The sequence below is a fragment of the Eucalyptus grandis genome, chromosome 2, assembly GCF_016545825.1.
Source record: "Eucalyptus grandis isolate ANBG69807.140 chromosome 2, ASM1654582v1, whole genome shotgun sequence".
NCBI classification, from domain to species: Eukaryota; Viridiplantae; Streptophyta; class Magnoliopsida; order Myrtales; family Myrtaceae; genus Eucalyptus; species Eucalyptus grandis.
Genome location: NC_052613.1, coordinates 26,884,051 through 26,903,088, shown reverse-complemented (window position 1 = coordinate 26,903,088; position 19,038 = coordinate 26,884,051). Strand labels below are relative to the sequence as shown.

Genomic DNA, 19,038 nt, shown 5'->3' with positions numbered 1-19,038 from the left:
TTTTTAAATAAAATCACGAATCGTATCTCGAGCGTGAGATCGGATTGGTGATTTTTCCGTACGATCGCGGGTCGTATTTCGAGCATGAAATCGGACCGTCAATCATATGTACGTTGCGAAATTAGGAAGATTTCCCAATTTGAAAGACTATTCGGGAAACATGGGACAAGATAACATCATTCAGGGTTTAACCAAGAATGCAATACCTCAATTGAGCAAACGAAATATTCAAGAATTAATTTAGATGGGAATTTTACCTACCTTGATTGTTGTTTCCTAGTTTGGACGGGTATCAGATCGTAGGAGTCACGATCAACTTTGCTTCACGGTAGCTGGCTCACGATAACGTTTTGGGAATCGCTCGCGGCACTCGACGGTGGAGAGGGCTCTCGGCTCAGTAAGGGTTGCGTCAATATTATCGGACACAACCAAAAGTGGGCTTTCTTATTTGCCGATCGTCCCCTCTAAGGAGCCTTTCTATATTTTAATATAACCCCCCAATACAGTTCCTTTGACCCCGTTTGAAGCTCTCCTCTTAACCTGCAAAGGCCAAAAAATATTTAATGCGAAGAGTGCCCAAGAGGCTTTTGATGTGGCACGAGCCCAGCGGCGCCACCGATGGTAGGATGAAGCGGGGCGGCGCGCCGAGATGGGGGAGCAGCAGCTTCGTTGTCCACACGACGAGACCAGAAAAGCAGCTCCGTTGCGCGGCAAGGCCACAACAACAGCGGAGTCGCCTGGTGCAAGGGACTTGCGATGACCGAATTTGGCTGTTTCAGCCGTGGAACTTCAACGTCAGGGATGGCTTGAATGGACTGAGGTGTTTGCAAATAATTCAATTGGATCCAACGAAGTCTTTGACCGAGGAAAGCAGCCTTCTCTCTCACTCTTTCGTGGCCTCGTATTCCATTGTGTAGCCCAAAACTTCGTGGTTGTTGATCAAGGCTTGACTGGAAGTGAACGCTGTTGCTCTATCATCGGGGAGGATCTTTGGAGAGCTGGTCGTTGTCAATGCAACAGACGATCGGCAGCAAGATCGGTGTCAAGGTGCGGCCACGAACTCAGCAAAGTCACGGCCGTGAAGAGCTTCTGGAGGAGCTCCCTCTCCGCTCTCGATTCTCACGTGTTTTCTCTCTCGTATGAAGAATGCCCCCAGCTTTTGTCTGTAATGAGTCAATTTATATTGAAAGGCGTAAACCAATGAGGAAATAAAGCATATTCTGTTTCCTTCTGTGCATGCGTTGAAATATATTTTCTTTCCTTTCCTCTTTATTGATCGAATGCCGATATATATATTTTTTTGCAAATCCATGCCCGCAATGCAGAACGTGCCCAACATTCCCCTCTCATGCTGATCTTCCGAATTTCCTTTGTGCATATGCTCGTATCTTTCCTCTTAAAATAATGCTGGTCAATTTCTTTCTCCCCACGTTGACCGAATTATGGGAAAGCGCATAATTTTCCTTCACGTGGATGGGCTTCTCTATGTTCGAATCGGTGGCCGCTTACATGCTGTCCTTCCTTTGCATTCGTTCCCTTAAATGCACAAATATGTCGGTGCCAATATGCTGGAAATTTCTTAATTGACTTTTAACAATTTAGGACACCCATGTAATATCAATCACCATGGAGGAATTATCGACTTATCCACAGTTTAATGCTCTTGTTGGCTTCAATATTCAAAGCCATTCACCAAAATCCATTCACCGCCGGCCTAACAAATATGCAATTAAATGAAATATGCTTCTAATGACCATATGTTATGGAATTAATTTTTTTTTTTTTAGGGGTTAAAATTAATCCCTGATTTTTTAATGCGATAAATGACTAAACGGATCGCCAAAATTTAGGTGTCAACAAGTGGTATCTTGACATCATGGTTAGAAACCAGCCAAGGAAGACCAGATCATTATTATGGGAATTCGAAGATTAGATCAATATTAATCTGCAACCCTTGCTAGGTTTTGATTAGGGATAAAACTTAGCAAACTAATAAGGCCAGGTTGCCAATTACAAATTAATTGCTATTCTTCTGTATGTTATTCTTTGTTTAAATGGCTCTATAGACTTACACAAAGCCTGGGCAGCCGTTGGTCTCCTTCTGTAATTCTTGTTCAACAATCTCTTCACAAAATCAATTGCCTCAAGGGATCGAGAAGGCCATGGGTCTTCATCAAAACTTGGCTCTTCCTCACGAATCGCCCGGAATATTTCAGATTGATTCTGCCCCCAAAAGGGTGGATCACCACATAGTAACATATATGCAATGACACCAATACTCCACATGTCTACTTCGGTTTCTCTTCACTCCATGTTTGCTTGCTACGTTAATTGTAATTATTGTTTCTTGTGATTTGGTCACTCCAATGTCCTGCATGCCCAACTTTTATGTTTTTTTTTTTGCAATCTTTTTGCGCGTCCTTATTTTTTCTCAATGTTAGTTTTCTTTTCTTTAAGTGAATATCTTCTAGTTTTTTAATAAGAGAGGGCCTAAGTGGTTGATCTTGTTTGTTTGTCTCTTAAATTTGTTCATGTCACTTTACTTTGATGAGTTCATCAAAGGAAAAGGCATTTTAGAGCTCAGAAGATGTAGAAATCTTTTGTAATTTGTGCATCGAACAAATTGAAAAAGGCAATTGTCCTGCAAACAACAAAATAGATGGATGGACAGTCATAATTAGTAAGTTTGAGGAGCTAATGGGTAAAAAATATGATAAACAAAAAATGAAGAGTAAGTGGGATAACCTCAAGGAAGAATGAAAAAGATGGAGGTCATTGCTTTACAAGGAAACTGGATTAGGATGAGATTCAAGGAAGAAAACCATTGATGCTAGTGACGAATGGTGGGAGCGTAAAATTCAGGTTTTCCTCAATTCTTTTTTTATTTTCATGTTAAGCTCACCTTTAATGATACAACTTATGCAAATGCTTCATTATAACATGCTAATCCAAAGTTTAAGGCTTTTAGGATGAAATGCATACATCCTGATCTTGAAGTAAAGTTAGACATGATGTTCAGAGATATAGTTGCTATTAAAGGAATCACATGGAATCCTAGACAAGGTTTATGTGTTGATAATGATGTGGAGACCACACAACCTGGTATCGATGATGTTGTAGGGTCTATTGATGAAAACTTTGAGGATCACATGGATGAACCAATTGGAACTCAAACTCGTAAGAGAGCCACACGGACTTCAAAGATGCAAGCTCGAGGAAAGAAAGATAAGAAATTGAGCACAAGAGAGAAGCTTGGATCACAAATTAACAGGTTGCTTACAGTTGTTGAGAGTAGGAGTACTACCAGTGCTGCATCCAATGCAACCGGTTTAGTCGGTCCTTATGAGGACCTCATAGAGATATTGGATTCCATACCTGAGATTGTGGAAGACGAAGACTTGTACTTTTTTTCAATTTCTCATTTAAAGGAAAAGATAGATAATAGGCAAGTTTTCATGAGCTTAAAGGATAATGCAAAGAAAGTAAAATATCTCAAATATGAGATGAGAAAATAATCAAGTCTTCGTAGATTGGAGGATGTTATCATCTTATTGTTTTCATGTTTGAAACTTAGTCATTCCACTTTGTTTCCATCTATGGATTTTTATTTGCAGCCTTTGTGAACCTAATTTCAATTAATGTTTGATGTTAGAATTATTTTCATTTGGTATTCTCTTAATGTGATAGTTTGCATATATGTGATGGTTAATATATCATTTATCTTTATATTTTGTTACTTGAAACAATTATGGATGATTTATGTGATGGTTAATACATTGTTTCTTTTTATAATTTGTTACTTGTGTTAGGGAAATCCCTTATGATGTTTTGAAGATGACAAAATAAATCAAAGGCTACTAACATGTTTGATGGTTGAGTAATAGACCATGCAGATGTTAGAACATGTAGAGGATATTATCAAAGTTAGAAGACAGCCATAAGACTGAACGTAACATATGTCCAAAGTATATTCTGAAGATTTCCAGACACGTGTCAAAGTCGAAGCGCCAGACTCAAGACTCAAAGTCGAAGACGCCAGACTCAAGACTCAAAATCTGTTCTACATCGGAAGTCTGCTCACTCGACAAATTCCAGATCGAATGTGAATGCTTTGAACCGGTAAGACGAGACTCTATGCTGAAGCTGAACTAGAAGACAAACTCTATCTTGAAAGCTGAACCCGGGTACTGAACCTTAAAGCTAAATCTGTTCAGAAGCGAGATATGTTCGGACCAGATTGTAAAGTCTGAGACTCAGATTGTAAAGTCTATGGCTATCAGACTTTACATCCAGATTCAACAGATCGTAACTCAAGCCCAATCATACAACGGCTAGTGATCTGGTTTGGATTCCACATCAAGATTGATTTGATTGATTCAATCTAATTGATTGACAATTGGATGTTGAAGACAAGATCTTTCTATACGAAGAAGCTTTACTTATGGAAACCAAGATTTCGTTTGTATGGGCGATCGGAATCAATTTGGGATTCTACCTTTGTCACTCAACGGCTATCAAATCTTCTAGATACAGAGCTGTCCAATGGGTATATTGGAAGACGATTTTCCGGGATACTGTCCAACGGTAGTTTGGAAGTGGAGGAGTATTTAAGGAGATTATGGACCGATGAGCAAGTAAGAGACGGAGCGTAGAATTTATAATTCCAAAGTCTGAGTGACTTTCGATCATATACTTGTCTCTTGAGAGCTTAAACGTTTGTGATCGTGAGAGAAATACCAAAAGAGTGACTTAGTGAGATAGTGTGATCTACTACTAAGTGTTTGCACTCGAAATTGTAATCTCTTGTTGATTGCATAGTGGAATCCAGCTAAGAAGGCTGTTAGCGTGGGAGAGTGGACGTAGGCTTGGATTAAGCCGAACCACTATAAATCTTGTGTTCTTATTCTCTTCCTTAACTCATTTGTTTTACTCGAAGTTTATTTTATTCCGCATATATTTGCCAATGTTTATTTTATACACCTATTCACCCCATACACCTATTCACCCCCCTCTAGGTGTTCATACTAGCACTCACAACTTGAAGCAGTTATGGATGATTCACATACAAGGACAAATCATGAGCAAGAGGAAAATGAATTATGAGATCTTATCTCAGTCACTGAAGCTGCAATTCTTTATCAAGCAACCAACCTTTGCAAACAACCTTACATGACCTCAACATATACAGGTTATGTATGGTTAAAAGAATTGATTGGCGAAGATGCTAATCCGATAAGGTGCTACAATATGTTTAGAATGCATAAGATTGTATTTGACAATTTAATGCGTGATTTAGTAACACGTTATGGCCTTCAAGGATCTAGGAATACTGATGTTAGAGAAATTGTTGGTATGTTTCTTCATATTCTAGGACATGGTATAGGTAATAGATTAGCATAAGAGTGTTTTCAACGCTCTGGGGAAACCATAAGTAGGCACTTCAACTTAGTTTCTTCAACTTAGTTTTAGATAAAGTATGTGATATGGGAAAAAATTTGATCCAACCAACTAATCCACAATATAGAAAAGTTCCAAAGAAGATCAAGAAGGATCTGCGATTTTATCCATATTTTAAGGATTGCATTGGAGCTATTGACAACACACATATTCCAGCGGTTGTATCTAAGTATGATCAAATTCGTTTTATTGGTCGAAAAGGAACAACAACTCAAAACGTGTTAGCCATATGTAATTTTAATATGGAATTTGTCTATGTTTGGGCCGATTGGGAGGGACAAGCTCATGATACCAGTATCTTTTATGAAGCTATTGGAAGACGTGATGCAAATTTTTCCCATCCTCCTCCAGGTATGTTAGTCAATGGTTTAGATACATTCATATATCTAATTGGCATATGTTGACTAAATTTACAAAATATATATGTAGGTAAATATTACTTAGTAGATGCTGGATATCCAAATCCTACTGGTTATTTGGCGCCATATAAAGAAGTTATATATCATTTGCCAGAGTTTCAAGAAGGTCCTTCACCTACGGGATATCAAGAAGTGTTCAACCGTGCCCATTCCTCGCTACGTTTGACAATTGAGCGGGCCTTTAGTGTATTAAAACAAAAGTTGATGATTTTAACTCATATGTCAAGTTATCCATATGAAAAGCAAGTGCAAATTGTGGTAGCAGCAATGACTTTGCACAATTATATCCGGAGAAATAACGTGACTGATACGGATTTTGAACAAGCATAATTGGATCCCGATTATGGATATTCAGTTGACCATGATGATGCAAATGAATGGGTGGATGCTTCAAATTCGTATGCATCTCCGGACATGGCACTTTTACGTGATGAAATAGCCATAAGTTTACAAAGTCGTTGAAGTTTGTAATACTAAGTATAACGTATTTCTTTTTTCCAGATATATATGATCATGTTCACTATCATGAAATGACTCTTTCTAGTCAAATTTGTATGAGAGGAACTTGATTTTATTTCTCTTAATTAGGACCTCCCTTTTTATATGTGGTGCTTACTCAAAAAAATTAGAATCTACAATCGATCACTTCACCATCCACCGAATAAGTTCAACTTTTTTTTTTTTTATATCATTTTAATTTTTTGAAAATTAATAGCCCAACTTTTTATCAATACACTAGAATGATCATTAATTAACGAAGATGATTAATACTATAATAATTAAAAAAAATATTCAAAGTTAAAAACAAACCTAAAAGAACCTTAGGCTAAAAGTTAAGCTTTGCATATCTATAATCAAATTCTTTTAATATAATTTTTAATAAGTTTACTAATATGTATCTTTTATATTACTCTCAACATGAAAATGTAAAATGTTAAATACCCATTGTTTCTTTTTTGCAATTTAAAAAAAAACTAAAACTAAAACACTTAATTTTAAATGGTTGGCTTTTCAAATGCAAGTTTACCAAACAGTTTTGCATTTCCCCAAAGCACTTTTTAGTTTTAGTTTACCAAACAGTCTAGCATTTAAGAAAACCCATTTCTCTCAAAGATATTTGCATTCTCCCAATGGCATTTCCCAAAAGCTGAACCAAACAGGCCCAGAATATTAAGAAGACAAAGGCAACAACACCAAGATTTCACGATCCACCCAAAAATTTCCACTAATCACCTAACATAGTAGGACATAGCATAGTAGGAAGTACAAATTTTCTTCTCTAATCATATATTAGAGGCTCAACATCAACGACTCATCAGGATTAACATAAGTGCAACAAGAAACCCTAACCGCAATTGGAAGAGAGAGAGAGAGAGAGAGAGAGATGAATGATTCGGAGAAGGTTCTACATGAATGAAAAAGATCAACTCGTAACCCTCAGTCTCGTGAATAATACGCTGAAATTTGAGCCCATTTCAACAATGTTTGGTCTACAAATTGGGATTGCAAATGCAAAATTCCCCCTTCTTGGCGTGGTCTTCTCATTGTTCTCTCTCTTTTCTTCTTCTTCCTAAGCAAGCAGCCCAAGGTTCTCCATGAATGAAAAAGATCAACTCGTAGCTCTCAGTCTCGTGAATAATACGCTAAAATTTGAGCCTATTTCAACAATGTTTGGTCTACAAATTGGGATTGCAAATGCAAAATCCCCCCTTCTTGGCGTGGTCTTCTCACTGTTCTCTCTCTTTTCTTCTTCTTCCTGAGCAAGCAGCCCAAGGTTCTCCATGAATGAAAAAGATCAACTCGTAGCCCTCAGTCTTGTGAATAATACGCTGAAATTTGAGCCTATTTCAACAATGTTTGGTCTACAAATCGGGATTGCAAATGCAAAATCCCCCCTTCTTGGCATGGTCTTCTCCTTGTTCTCTCTCTCTTTTCTTCTTCTTCCTGAACAAGCAACCCCCTCTTTCTTTTCTTCTTTTTGACATTTTGGCTTTAAATGATTACAATAATTTATTAAGGTTCTATGATTGGAAGTAACTCGGCAATTTAAATGGCTTAGATGTACTCATTGCACATAACATGGAATGACTATGTGTTGACTTACAGTTACGGTCACTTGAAATTGTTCTAACTTCCAACATGGATGCACGGCCTTAAATAGTTGATTAAACAACACTTCCATCTCGTTCGTTGTAGGGGTTAACAGATAAGCAAATTCAAATTTTGTGGAGGAGGATGATGATGCAGGTGTAAACCAAGAGTCTAAGTCAAATTTGAACATTGGCGAGGAACAATCTCAACGTTTGATAATTAATGAAAATATGCTCATATGAAAATAATAGTTATGAAGTGTTGGGGAGACCTGGGCAATAATTCATCAAGAACTAACCCAATGCAAGATCAATATATTCCCCAAAACAAAATGGACCAAAACTCGATTTTAACCCTAACAATAACCAGCAATATTTCAGTAATACAACCTTAGAAAAGGATAAAGGCAACAACACCAAGATTTCACAGACTACCCAAAAACTTCCATTAATTACCTAGCATTGTAGAATGTACAAAGTTTCTTCTCTAGTCAATTACTAAAGGTTCAACATCTATAATTCATAGGATTAACACAAGTGCAATAAGAAACCCTAACCGCAATTGGAAGAAAAATGAGAGACAATTCGGAGAAGGTTCAATATGAATGAAACCGGTTAATTTGTAGCCCTCAATGTCGTGAACAATACGGCCCCGGTTTCTTCTTCTTGGCGTGCTCCTCACTGTTCTCTCTCTCTCTTCTTCTCACCCCCTCTTTCTTTTCCATTTTGAGTTTTTGGCTTTTGACTTTTTGACTTTTTGACTTTTTGACTTTTCTTTTTCTTATTATGTTAGCTGGGCGCCACAGAGGTGGACCCTGCCATGACCCTGCCAACATGGAGTGGAGCCACCCTTAAGCCACGAGGTTGAGCTCGGCAGAAAATCTTGATCATCTATTCTTGATCCGCAGAAAGTGCAGAGTGAACCGAAGCCACCGAGCTCGTGGGGCTCATTCAGTCATTCTTATTATGCGACTCATGAATGCTTGGTGCTCTTGCTTGGTCTTCATCTTCCTACTTCTGGCGAGACACATAGCGAGCGACATGGTTCACAATATTACTACATCGAAGCCGCTCTTTCAGAACCAAACTCTCGTCTCCTCAGGCCAAATCTTTGAGCTTGGGTTCTTCACGCCGAATGGGTCGGAAAACCAGTATGTTGGCATATGGTACAAGAACTTGAAGCCTTCTAAAACCGTGTGGGTGGCCAATAGGGATTCGCCGCTCATGTCCGCAGATCGGTCTGCGAAATTAACGATAGGCAGTGATGGGAATTTGAAGCTCGTGGATGGACAACAGAACATAGTTTGGTCCACCAATGTTTCTGTCCAGTCAAATAATACAGCAGCAATGCTTTCAGATGGTGGAAAGTTTGTTCTACAAGACAGGAATTCTACTGAAGTATGGGCAAGCTTTGATGATCCAACTGATACAATTCTACCACACATGAAGATAGGACTAAACACGAGAACCGGAGAGAGACGGGTTTTAGTTTCCTGGAAAAACAACAACGATCCATCATCTGGAAATTTCACCACTGGGATTACGTCGGAGACTCCGCCGCAACTTTTCTCTTGGAATGGCTCGACCCCTTATTGGAGAAGTGGACCGTGGGATAAATCGACATTTAGTGGCATACCAGAAATGCAATCCTCATACTATAGCTCGTTCACTCTCCAGCAAGATCCCAAGCAGGGAACCACTTATTTCTCTGCCGATACTGATAACAACTCTTTTCTTGCTTATGCCTTCATTTCACCCGGAGGAATTCTAGCACTAATGACATGGGATTATGGATCCAATAGTTGGTTGAAAAATTCTGCAGCACCAAGCAACAGTTGCGAAGTTTATGGAACTTGCGGTCCTTTTGGCATCTGCAACTCAATAAACTCTCCTATCTGCCATTGCGTAAAGGGGTTTACGCCACGATCAAAAGAAGATTGGAACAGAGGGATTTGGACTGGGGGGTGCATTAGAGAAACAGAATTGAATTGCCAGAAGAACACAAGCAGGTCGCCTTCAACGCAGGTGAAGAAAGATGTCTTTGTACACATGAACCAGATGAAAGTGCCTGATTCTGCGGAATATTTATCAGACATCAGAGATGTAGGAGGATGCCAAAGCTGGTGCATGAATAATTGTTCTTGCTTGGCTTATTCTTATGTCCGCCCAATAGGGTGTTTGGTCTGGGCTAAAGATCTCATTGATTTTCAGGAGTTTTCAACAGCAGGGCAAGATGTATATATTCGGGTCGCACATGACAATACAGGTATAAGAAGTTTCACTACGAGTTTCGTTTGAACTTTCTCATGCATCTTACCATTCTTTTCTCATGTCAGGCATGTCGACAGAAGCAAAACTTATCATCAGCATAACTACCATCCTGGGCATCATGTTTGTTGGAACTGCTATTTTCAGTCTCTGGAAGTGGAGAGCCAGCAAAAGAGGTACGAACAGCTCATGTCCAATGCTTAATTTCACATTAAATGTAATTTAAAAACTTTGCCAAATTCCTAAGGTACTTGACTGGCCAGATATAACTGATAAAACAGGAGAAATGTCTCTTGGAAATGCATGGAAAGATCAGCTGAAGCAAAAGGACACATCTGAATTTACTCTGTTCAGTTTTAGTAGCTTACTTCTTGCAACTAACAACTTTGATGCAACAAATAAACTTGGCCAAGGAGGGTTTGGACCTGTTTATAAGGTAAATGCCTTCTCTAAGATGTTCGTTTGGGGAATTTTATGACATTATCCAAGGTCTGACAGGTCTTTGAGTTCGGAAACAGGGAATGCTGAATGATGGAAAGCAGATAGCTGTCAAAAGACTTTCCAGTAGCTCAGGCCAAGGCATGGATGAGTTTAAGAATGAGATCGTTCTAATATCGAAACTTCAGCATCGAAATTTGGTCAGACTCATGGGCTGCTGCGTCAAAGGAGAAGAAAAGATTTTAGTATACGAATACTTGTCAAACAAAAGCTTAGATTCCTTTCTGTTTGGTTGGTCTCACTCTTTTCAAATCATACTTGTGCTGATGGAAAATATATATATATATATATATATAAATATATATATATCTTAGTAGTATTTAAGGTCACGAATTCTTTCTCTTTCTTCCTTGCCTAGATTCACAAAGGAAAGCAGAACTCAACTGGGATACACGTTTCCGCATCATTCAAGGGATTGCGAGTGGGCTTTTGTATCTGCATCGTGATTCTTACCTTCGAGTTATCCATCGAGATTTGAAGGCAAGCAATATTCTCTTGGATGAGAAAATGAACCCAAGAATTTCGGACTTTGGGCTAGCGCGGATCTTCGAAGGCACTCAAGTTTTGCTAAATACTCACAAAGTTGTAGGAACACTGTTAGTATTCAAGCCTTATTGCTGAAATTATAAATTAAATTAGGAAACTCTAAAACTTGATTTATTAACATCATAATTAATTGCAGAGGATATATGTCTCCTGAGTACGTCATGGGAGGGATATTTTCTCAGAAATCCGATGTTTATAGCTTTGGGGTGTTGCTACTTGAGATCGTTGCTGGCAAGAAGAACACGAGCTTATACTACCGTGGCCAGCATTTCAATTTGCTTTCCTATGTAAGTGTGAGGAGTACAGTCTCGAGTGATCTTCTATAATCCTTCGGCTATTTCTGCTCCCTATGTTCTCTTATTCTTACAGGCATGGCAATTGTGGAGCGAAGATAGAGGACCAGACCTAAGGGATGAAGCTATAGTTAATACTTGTCCGCCATCAGAAGCAATGAGATGTATTCAGGTGGGGCTTCTCTGCGTGCAGGACCAAATGACGGACCGACCCAACATGCTATCCGTAGTTCGGATGCTGAGCGGTGAGTCAGATCTTCCTCAGCCGAGACCTCCTACATTCACCTTCCAAAGGGGAAATCCAAGTCACGATAACGAGGCACAAGGGGAAAGTATTTTCTCCGTGAACACCATGACGAATTCTGTGGTCGAAGGAAGATGATGGTCGAAATTCTGAATTTGTTTTTCCTCACATAGATTTTGCAATAGAATTGAAGTAGCATGTGTACGCTAGTAATTTGGTTAATTCAAATTTATGTAAGTCGAATCGGCTTGGTAACGTGTTTGTGAAAGCCCTCTTCTGTTTTCCACTTTCCTCGTCTTCGTCTTCCCCTTTCTTATTTTTTTTAACCTTTTCTCGTACTGCTCTCGCTCTTCTCTCTCTCTTGCTTTTATTTCGCACGGTGGTCTCTTTTATACTTTTTCTTTTTGACTTCTAAAATCCCATACCTTACACTAGTTCTAACCCTAGCCACCAAATTTATTGTCCCGGATGTAGATGACATTCTCGTCGTCCATGCCGAGATCCTTCACCGACATGGCCTTCGAGACCTGCCCACTGTCGTAGTCAAACCGCGTGGCCTCACATGGGAAGCCCTTGCAGGCACAGTTGTCGGCCATGAGGGCCCCAAGCGGCATGCTCCAGTCCAGCGGGTAACACACGTCGTCCTCCTCCTACTTCTGCCACGCAGAGGAGGATGGGGTTGGGCTGGCGGTTCTCGCGGCCCCGTACGACACAGACACCAGCTTCGCCTCCGATGCAGCGACGTCCATCGTTGAGCAGCGAGAGAGATGATTTGAAGCGTCTCGACACCTATCTTCTGTCCTGCGATATGCCCTTCATTATGACATGCGATAGCCATATGGAGGAAATGCACTATTATCGTACCAATTTTTTTTCCTTTGTAAAAGTAAGAATATATAAATAGCTTTAAATTAATGTACACAAGATCGGCGCCAAAATTTTTCACTCAAAGTGACAAAAGGTTAAAATGAGTGAAAGGGAACCGATGTAAAAAGAAGACTCCCTAAAAGAAGCGAGAGACCAAAAGAAAGACAAAAAAATAAGCTAACAAAGCCAGAACAAGTCAAGGTGGAAAGGGAAGCCGAAACCGGCAGTCTTCAAAGCGGCCAGCAAGCAGCCAGGCGTAGAGAGCAACCGGAACCGGAAACTATATGTTTCCTTATCGTACCAATTGTTGCCAAGTGAGTGGACAATTGATTTGCACAATTATCTCTCTTTTTTTATTGGATTAATATCACAAAAAACCCTAAATTTACCACCAAATTAATTTTTAATTATCAAAAACTCCCAAACAGGTACACCTATATTACTCTAAGGTAGCGCATGATAACGCTCCTGTTTCTCCCAATTTCTGTTCTTTTGTTCTCCGGAACAAAAAAAGAACAGAAACCTGTTTAGTAAAACATTTGTTCCCGGGAACAATTTCTCTAATTTTTGTTCCCGTATTGGAACAATTTCTAGAAATAAGCTAATTTTCTTTTTAATTTTCTTTTCTTGCCGCGACCATTGTCAACCGCTTGGAGCCACCGCCCACCGCCACCGCTGCCGCCGCCGCCGTCGGTCGCCGGCCACCGCCGGCCGCCGCCGGTCGCCGGTCGCGCGGCCACCACCGCCACCGCCGCCGCCGCCGGTCGCCGCCGCCGCCGACCCGGTGACAAAAATAAAAATGAATAAATAAAAAAAAAAAAATTGTTGCGTTACCAAACACATTTCTATTATTTTTCTATTCTAGGAGTAGAAATTTTGTGTCGTTACCAAACGAGTTATTTTACTTAGAAATTGTTCCTTGGAGCAGAAATAGAAAAGAACTATTTCTGAAAAAAAAAACTCTTCCTGGGAACATAAGAGTTGTCATGCGCAGCCTAAATGATCAAAAAAACTTTAAACCAGTACATTACCCCAAATTAAATATTTTTGACTACCAAAAATCTCAAACTGATACATTTGTGACAAATATATCTTCCATTATTTAGATTAATACCACAAAAAATCACAAAACTGGTAAAACCGTGACAAACAAAGAGTAAAATCTCAAATTGGTATACCAATAAATTATCACGTGTCATCTAATTCAGCAATTTGATAGTAAAACTTATGTAAACTAACAAAGGGTAAATTTGTCACATAAATTTGTCAAAAATGTACCCATTTAGGGTTTTTGGTAGTAAAAAATTTAGATTGAAGTAAATTTGTAACATGTATACCAATTTGGAATTTTTCATGGTATAAACCCATCTTTTGTTAACCCTCACTCTATCTCTCTCGTTTTTTTCCCCTCGTTTTGCTAAGTATTTTCATAATTTTTTCTAAGTACTAAAACAAATATTAATGGTTGTGGGTTAGCATGTGGAAGTATACTTTCATTTTGGGTGATCTTATCTAATATTGTTCGTTTTGGTTTCGTCGTGTATAATCAATGATATGGTTTTAAAATGCATCACCGTAATTTGAAACAGCATAAGACTTCTTTATCATCGCAACATCAATCATATATGTATGTTATACATGTTTAGCGTTCTATGTGTGTCCCGAGGAAAAAGGAACCATAAATTATGGGGTTGCTTATCAAGATCCTAAGGTGTAACACATATTTTGTATTTTTTAAACAATATAAAGAATCAAATTTATGAAAATATTTTATAAATTATTCATTTCTCATTATAAAAACGCACTTTGAGTTCATAGTCACAAAAGAATGAAATTATATAATAAAATATCTTATATCCCATTCATGAACATCATGAAAAATTTGCCGATTCATCATTTAATAGCTCAGTTTCTTTCACTGAGTATGTACTGCTTTCCAATTGAAATGACCAAAATTCAGTGATGCTTACCAAACGAAATGACTGAAACCCAAATAGGATATTACTTTGTAATTTACAAATTGTGGAAATACTTATCATTAAAACATGAGAAATCCATATTCTCACGGTCTAACCTCATGGCAACATTTGCTAATTCATGATTAGAGCAACGATACAACTTCAACTATTAAAGCAAAATGCCGAGACTGGCTTGATTTAATGAGGTTTAGTACTACTCTAATAAGTGTACTGGCCTCGGTAAACTTTTCTGTTAAGAGTGATTTAACATGAATAGATGAAAGTTATGCTCTTGCAAAACGTATTGCACTTCTCAATATATACAACAAAATTGATTTTGGAGAACAGCACCGCGTTGGTTACGATAACGTATAATTCTTCCGAGCTGTGCAGTGATATTTCTCGCCAATGACACCAGCAAGGACCACTAATCCAGAATTGGAGGAATAAGGAGGGATTGGTGCGCAAAGATTGCAGAATTGGAAACCGATGGGTCATGATATTCCTCCCGCCATTGAAGAGAGCTGATGGGCTGTTGCCACGTGGTAACAAAAAACAGGTATCGACTCTATCACTCACAGAAGGTCTTTCCTTGTTGTAATAACATGCATTCGAAGATTGCCATTTTCTTGGAGTTTAATTGTGAGACTAAATTAAATAGATGAAAGCTTTGTTTGTCGAATAATAAATGGTCTGAAAAATAATTGTTTATGTCATCCGAAATAATTAATAAACTAAAAACATTTTCATCAATGACAACAATTTATATTTATACCTTTTGGCAGATGATGAAATTCATTTTTTTAAGTGATAGAAACGGTCATCTTTAGGGTTAGATATATATATATTTTAAATCATTCACATTAAATGAATTGAAAGTTCTTAAAACTGACAAAACATTCAATTTGAACCATAACTATTATGATTGCAAGACCACCATCTTATCAGAAAATGCCATCGGATGATATGCTCTAGTCAAAAGTTTATACTTATGGAAGCAACAAGATAATCAGGGGATGAAAAAAAATGTACCGAAAAATAGGATAATCAATCATTAATGACCAAAATTGTTTGCTTCTTTTTTCTTTTTCATTTTTTTTTAACGTTTTCTAGTTCTTTTTTTCTTTTTCCTTGATGTTTCACGGCCCTTTCATGTCAATATTCTCTTCACTAGCTAATGGAACATGACACGTTTATATACCAATGCGTATATGCGCACACGCATAACTGTTAAGGGTATTAGGACTACCATTGAGGAAGACGGACTTAAAAGAATGAACAACTTTGCATTGTTGCCGATGATGGCAAACTTCATTCCTTTATCAAGGCATTTGAAATCATAAAAAGAGATGCTAACATTAATGTACACGCTCGTATCAAGAAAAAAAAATACATGATTTTGCCACTAGAAAAATTAATAATCAGACAAAATAAAAAAAAAAAGCACAAATGCTATTCTTTTGTTTTCAAATCACTATAAGCTTTTAAAATTATTCACCTAGTAATACTGTTCTAGAAATAATTACAATCACACAATATCTAAAACAACCGTAGAAAAATAGAGGGTGATTAGCGAAGGTAGTAGACAATAACATAATAAGTAAATACCACCCATCGCGGTGGCTCAGTTGGGTAGGCAGCTCCTGCAACGCAAGTTGCAGGAAGGCTAGCTTTGAGCCCTTTAGCGACTTACCTTGTGGCAAGTGTGTGGTGGCTAGCACATGTCGCCCCCAGTGGTTTATCTCCGGCTGCCGGTTGTGCGGGGTTCCACAGGTCACCCAAAAAAAAAAAAAAAAACATAATAAGTAAATGACACCATTAAAATAAAAAAATTTCAAAAAACTACTCAACTTATACGGGTGGGCCCCGCAAGTCCCCATTCCCACCCCGTGCCCGTGATACAATGATCCGGGTAGGGAAAGCGAACTAGGTCTTCATCATCCGTATGCACTAATAAGTAAAATGTCATTTTTACCCCTTCACATTATGGCCATTATTTTTTTTGTCAAAATTTTTGCCATTAAATTGAATAGTAATTAGTTTTCTACACCTCGAACCTTTGATGTATACAAGATCCCATTTCTCTTCCTCATCCAAATAAATAAAAATTCACCGAAAAATTCAATTCACGATAAATAAGGCGAATCGCTAATTTAATATTCAGTATGATAGAAATGTCGATCTTGATCAAATCCTTTTTCTCACTATCGTGCAAATCCAACACGATCTCAATCAACCCCTCCCCTCCGTCCTCCAAATCCCACCAAAAACCGTCATTCTCCAGCGAAGCTTGAGTCCGGGTTTTGTGAGTTAATGTTATTTTGAAGATAAGTAAATGAGTTGATTAAGTAATCAATATACATAAAAACCTGTTGCATTTACAGATTTAAATGAGATGAAGTAGTGCTTGTTTGGGCTTTCGAAAGGACATGTTCTTTAGAGGGACTAATTGTGTTCAAATGATTTTATTTTATTTTATTTTTAAAAAATTCATTTTCAAATTTATGGGATTGCAGGATTATTGAAGAGTACATGTTGACACCTCAATTTTAATTAGGTTAATTTTATTAATTAAGTTTTAATTTATTTTGTCTTTTCGGATAAGTAGATAATAAAAAGAAAAAACAAACAAAATAAATAAATAAATAACAAAAAAGGCAAAATCGGCAGCCCATCGGGGTTGGGCCTTCGCGCCTAGCCCCCTCCTTTCTCTCCCCTCGCATGGGCCCTTATGGCCCAACCTACTTCTCCCTCGGCCGGCCCCCTCTTTCTCCTCTGTCTTCTTCCTCCCATCTTCTTCTTCCTTCCTCCTTCTTCCGCCTCTGCAGGTCACGCGCGGCAACGAAGACGCGCTCGAGCACAACCTACAACGAGAGAGAGGAGCGTAGGCCGGTGGCGAGAGGACGCAATATTGAAGGCGAGCATGCCTCCGTGGAAGGGGGAAGATTTGATGCCGGTTCAGCCGCACCCAGGGCCAGTTGGCGTGCGAGAGCCGACGGCCGAACCTCCGTCGACCGGCCTCCTCCTTGCCTATAAATAGAGGAGCACCTCGTCGACGATCGGCATCGCAAGCTTGGAGATCTTCCCACTGAGAGACTTCGGGGGAGGAATCGATGAGCGAGCGAGAGGGAACTCGAGTTGTGAGCTCAGCCCACCCTCCACCGAGAGACTTTGGGGAAGGCCGGCGGCGAGCAACTTCGAGAGGGTCAAATCCGGTAGGTGGAGGCTCGGATCTGGCCTGAGTGAGAGAACCGAGGCCGAGGAAGGTTCGGCCGAGATCTGCGGCGCCTCAGATTTGGAGTTTTCTTGCTGCTGTTATTGCCATCGGACGCTGTACCGCCGCCATTCGCCCGACCAAATCCCGACGCCGTTGCTTGAAGGTTTCTTTGTCGTGCCCCCCGTGAGGCCGTCGTCAATCGATTTTTGCCATCACCGTTCATCGTCCCCTGTTTGAGGAAAGGTAAAGGGCCGTCGCCGCGTCGCCTTCGCCTCGGTCGCCGTATTCCGCCGTCGCCTTTGCCGTCGCCTTCGCCGTCGCCTTCGCCGTTCATCGCATTCGTCGTATTCTGCTGTTGTCGTTGTCTTTGCAGTTGCCGTCGCCGCCGCCGTCGTCGCCGCCGCAATGCCTCGGTTTCCCCCTCGGCGCCGCGGATTCGCGAACCCTAGGGTTTGCGATTTTCCGAGTCGTGGAGTCGGAGCCGGGTTGGCGAGTCGGGTAGGGTTTCGCGGTTTCGGGTCACAAATCGGGCCGGGTCGAGTAGGGTTCGCGGGGAGCCGGGTCGCGGAGCGGGTCAATGGATCCGGGTCGTCGGGCCGGGCCGGGTGTCCCCAAACGCCCGGCCACGACGTCGTTTCATTAAATAAATAAAAAAAGAAAAGAAAAGACGAAAAAAAATCCTCGTTTGGATCGCTGGCCCGAGTCGGACCCAACCCGCGGATCCGACTTGGGTCAGTTTTTATATTATTTTAATATAAAAATAATATTTTAAATAAATAAAATAAATAATAAAATTTTATTTTTCGAAAAATCAAAAAAATCAAAAAATAATTTATTTTCCAAAAATATTAAAAAATATTTTAAAAATATTAAAAAATATTTTAAAAATATTAAAAAATATTTTAAAAATATTTTATTTTCCGAAAAATCAAAAAATCAAAAATATTTCATATTTTCCAAAAAAGCCAAAAATTCATGAAAAAGCCAAAAAATTCAGAAAAGCCAAAAAGACTTGTATTTTTCCAAAAAAAAATCCAAAATCCATTTTATGTCCAAAAATGAGAAAAAGACTCAAAAATGTTTTCCTCCAAAAAATGCATGGAAAATCCTCAAAAATCCAAAAAGCCTTAGGGTTTAAACAAGATTAGGTACCGAAAGGGCATTAGTGATTAACTAGTGTA

At 39.2% G+C, this 19,038-nt stretch overlaps 1 protein-coding gene across 1 annotated transcript; it reads left to right on the top strand.

Moving 5' to 3' along the window:
- The first annotated feature begins 3,008 nt into the window (after positions 1–3,008).
- On the top strand, positions 3,009–11,995 carry LOC104434870 (G-type lectin S-receptor-like serine/threonine-protein kinase At1g61490). The gene is made up of 8 exons (XM_039306912.1): positions 3,009–3,400; positions 8,875–10,232; positions 10,303–10,410; positions 10,516–10,670; positions 10,753–10,963; positions 11,091–11,328; positions 11,415–11,565; positions 11,648–11,995. The coding sequence occupies exons 1-8, from the start codon at positions 3,009–3,011 to the stop codon at positions 11,951–11,953; spliced, it is 2,919 nt and encodes a 972-aa protein (XP_039162846.1). The 3' UTR covers positions 11,954–11,995.
- Positions 11,996–19,038: the final 7,043 nt, after the last annotated feature.

Bases quoted from the DNA above. Each gene is read 5' to 3' on its own strand.
- LOC104434870 (XM_039306912.1), top strand. From the start codon at position 3,009: ATGATGTTCAGAGATATAGTTGCTATTAAAGGAATCACATGGAATCCT. The intron at 10,411-10,515 runs GTACGAACAGCT...CTGATAAAACAG, and splicing joins GTGGAGAGCCAGCAAAAGAG to GAGAAATGTCTCTTGGAAAT. The intron at 11,329-11,414 runs GTTAGTATTCAA...AATTAATTGCAG, and splicing joins CACAAAGTTGTAGGAACACT to AGGATATATGTCTCCTGAGT.